At 35.3% G+C, this 4137-nt stretch overlaps 1 protein-coding gene across 1 annotated transcript in view; it reads left to right on the top strand.

Moving 5' to 3' along the window:
* Positions 1-738: 738 nt before the first annotated feature.
* dpr15 (defective proboscis extension response 15) overlaps positions 739-4137 on the top strand; it is a 112821-nt gene continuing 109422 nt past the window's right edge. The window contains exon 1 of the mRNA XM_073990933.1: positions 739-775. Coding sequence (XP_073847034.1) covers positions 739-775 — 37 coding nt within the window. The remainder of the gene's footprint in view (positions 776-4137) is intronic.

Here is a 4137-nt window from a genome sequence, read left to right as displayed (position 1 = left end):
GTACTATTATATATTAAATAAGTAAAAATAGTTTAAATGAAATGGAAACGTGAAATGTTTAAGAAAATAGATAGAATTTTCGAAATGTTAAGAAATATTTTTGTGGGACTATTAGAAACACGTATTTTTAATAATATTTTTAAGCTATAAAGACGTGTTTTAAAAATATTGTTTGAGCAATTATCAAAAACGTATATTTAAAAATACTATTTTATTAATCAGTAGTATCAGAAAATCGGAAACGTGAAATTTTTAAGAAAATATTTTTTAGTGATTTGGAAATGTGGAACTAATTCTTTTTCTTTTGAAAGCCTGAAAGAATTTTCGAAATTTTAAGAAAAATTTTTGTTGTACTATTGGCAACACGCATTTTTAACAATATTTTTAAGCTATAAATACATGTTTTAAAATAATATTTTTTGAGCAATTATCAAAAACGTATTTTTAAAAAATATTATTTTATTACATTTTGTTTCTAAGAAAAGATTTTATACATATTAATTAAAATTGAAATTTAATTAAGTAGAATCTGGCTGGCAATATCAATACAAAGATTGTCTTCATTAGATATTTCCCAGTTTTCAATATACATATGTGGTTAATATCTTAACTTGGTTAGTGTAAAAATATGCATTTCAACATAAGTTTGTAGTTCGATTGAAGAAGGACAGATATCCTGCAATGTCAAGAATGCCAAAGCAAATGAAAATATCATTAAAATTTGGCCATAACTGAAAAATGCAACAAAAACCTCAACAGCATTACAGACTAATAGGTAAACCTAAACTCAAAGACATGCAAGAAAAAAAAAGAAAATTGAAGGTAAAGTTTTATTTACAGATGTTCATAATAATCAAAAAATATGTATGATTGCGTGTGTGCCTGTGTGTCGAGATAGATTGTCAGTTGCACAAATACAAGCAACCAACCACACACCCACCCATACATATATTTGTATACCAGACGACCATCCATAGACCCCCAACTGACATTTTCTTTTTAAAAACTTGTCTAAATAGAAAATGAAAGCAAAATGCAAAAGTTTAGATCAAAATAAATGTAGTTTCTGTATTATGTTTTTCTTTCGTCTTCGTCTTTTTCATCCTCGTCGTATTCTTCAGAATCTTTGGAAGGATAAGTTGTTGAAAACATGTGTTGCATTCAAGACATCTCATGTTCATTCAAATGCCATACACACATGTGTAACCTTCAACAACAACAACAAACGAACAGTATTCGACCCTGGGGATTATAGAATTAATAATGAAATTAATTATGCTATGGTTGGTTGTTGGGGGGAACAAGTGAAGAAATGTGGGTCCCAAAGGCTATGTCGATAGAGCTAATGTAGCATTTTGAATAAAAAGGAAAAGTAACAAGTAAAAAGTCGTTAAGTTCGGCCGGGCCGAACTTTTTATACCCCCCACCATAAAATAGTATTAATTAAAATGGAATAATTAGGGTCCTTTCACAATTTTAGGTGGAACAACTTTTCGACAATGGATAGACTCCTACTGCCTCCCACTATTGCTTAAATAACATTGTGAACACAAATGTTGGGGCAGAGATAATGGAGATGAAAGCCCTTGGTGTGTGTATATTAAAAACCCCGAAGGACAGATGCAAGACCCTGTAAGCCATCATGAATTAGTATTATATCTCTCACGGCGGATCTGTCCTACGGGGTTCATAATATACTCACCAAGGCCTTTCTTCCCCAAGAGGAATTTTCCGTGCCCCAGACGTTCACCTCCATTTTGTTACACAGTGTTATCTAATCTAATCTAAAAAAAATGTGTTCAGCTAGGTAAAAGGTACCACCTACGGGGCTATATCAAAGAGTCAACCTATCTTTACATTTTTTGGCGGACAAGTTTTATTGCTGCAGGGAACTTCAAGAGTCAAATTGAGGGTAGTTTCATCAAAACAATGTAGACCCTCAAAAATGGACCCATGTTGACGAATTTTAGTGACCACTGAAAATTCCCCGAAAATCGGGAGGTACAGTTATATGGGGGGATATACCAAAACATGGACCTATATTGACGATTATTTTTGAATAGACAAAATTGTAGCTAAAATTCTCAAAATACCGATCATTACAGCTAGTTCGGTTAAAAATTGCAGCTAAAATTGTCAAAATACCGAAAATCGGGATATACCGTTATATGGGGGCTATACCAAAACATGGACCTATGTTGACGATGTTTCGTTGGAGATGTTTTATGACCACTGAGAACCTCAAATGTCAAATTACAGCTATTTCGGTTAAAAACTGTAGCTAAAATTCCCAAAATACCGAAAATCGGGAGGTACCGTTATATGGGGGCTATACCAAACCATGGACCTATGTTGACGATGTTTGGTGGAGATGTTTCACGACCACTAAGAACCTCAAATGTCAAATTGCAGGTAGTTCGGTTAAAAATTGTGGCTAAAATTCTCAAAATACCGAAAATCGGGAGGTACCGTTATATGGGGACTATACCAAAACATGGACCTATGCCCATATCCTTTGGGTTATAAGTTTGTTGATCACTAGGAACCCTAAGTGCCAAATTATAGCTAATTCGGTCTGCAAATGTGGCGAAGAACGTCAAAATACCTCAAATCCGGAGGTACCGTTATATGGGGGCTATACCAAAGAGTGGACCAATATAGCCCATCTTCGAACTTGACCTGCCTATGGAAAAAATACTCTCGGGTGCAAAATTGCAGCACTCTATCTCAATTATTGCGGATGCTAGAGCGATTACAACAGACGGACAGACGGACGGACAGACGGACATGGCTAGATCGTCTTAGAATTTTATCCTGATCAAGAATATATATACTTTATAGGGTCGCAAATGATTAGTTCGATGTGTTACAAACGGAATGACAAACTTAATATACCATCCATACTATGGTGGAGGGTATAAAAATGAAGGAATTAATGTTTTGGAGATACATATATAACATAGGCAACAATTTATGTTTCAATTTAGTACTTTTTAGTCTGTGATTCCTTTAAAGATTGTTTTTAAATCCACTTTCATTGGGGTCGGTGCTTTCTTCTAAACAACTGTGGATGTTCCTAAAAATATTTTAAGAATCCAAGTTACCTGGCATGTGCTGTTGATCCTACACCTAGCAGCATGATGCATGGGAAATGTGGGAGAATAAATAAGTAACAAGTAGGAAAAGCGTTAAGTTTGGTCGGACCGAACTTTTTATACCCTCCACCACAAATTTCAGCCATTTCGGTGAATTAATGTGGCCACAACCTTCAAAATACCGAAAATCGGAAGGTATCGTTCTATGGGGGCTATATGATGGCGTGGACCTATACCTACAAATTTCTGGGGGAAAGTTTTATACCCCCAACGAAGACTAAATACCAAATTTCAGCCATCTCGGTGTGATAATGAGGCCAAAACCTTCAAAATACCGAAAATCGGGAGATATCGTCCTATGGGGGCAATATCAAAACGTATACCTATATAAAAATTTTATGGTAGAAATGTTTCTTAGCCTCTGGAAACACAAAATACAAAGTTACAACCGATTCTGTTGTCAAATGGGACTAATGCATTCAAAATATTTAAAAATGACGCGTACTTTATATGGGGCGTTATATAAGGGCTATACAAAACGTGGACCTATATGAACCAACCTTGGTAGGAATGCTTTTTGGTCTCTGGAGACACAAAATATCAAATTACAACCAATTCGGTGGTAAAATGGGACAAATATCTTAAAAAATCCATAAAACGACGACGCGTCACGCGTCATTTTGTATGGGGGCTATACGAAAGCGTCGACCTACATAGCCCGCTTTCAATACCAAAAGTCCTACGTACATATAATAGATTTTCCCAGAATTTCATCCACCTACGTCAATCCGTTCGGACGCTAGAGTGATTTCCACAGACGGACAGACGGACGGACATGGCTATATCGATGTAGAATTGCAGGCTGATCAAGAATATATATAGTTTGTGGGATCTACAATGATTATTTCGAGTAGTTACAAACGGAATGACAAACTTAATATACCCCCATCCTATGGTGGAGAGTATAAAAAAAAGTTAAGTTAAGTGGACCTTTTTATACCCTCCACCTTGAAATATTCTGGTGGATAAATTGTCCGACCAA

Source organism: Musca autumnalis, unplaced genomic scaffold, assembly GCF_047663935.1.
Source record: "Musca autumnalis isolate F117 unplaced genomic scaffold, ASM4766393v1 scaffold_1, whole genome shotgun sequence".
Classification (NCBI taxonomy): Eukaryota; Metazoa; Arthropoda; class Insecta; order Diptera; family Muscidae; genus Musca; species Musca autumnalis.
This window is presented reverse-complemented; position numbering and strand designations above follow the sequence as displayed.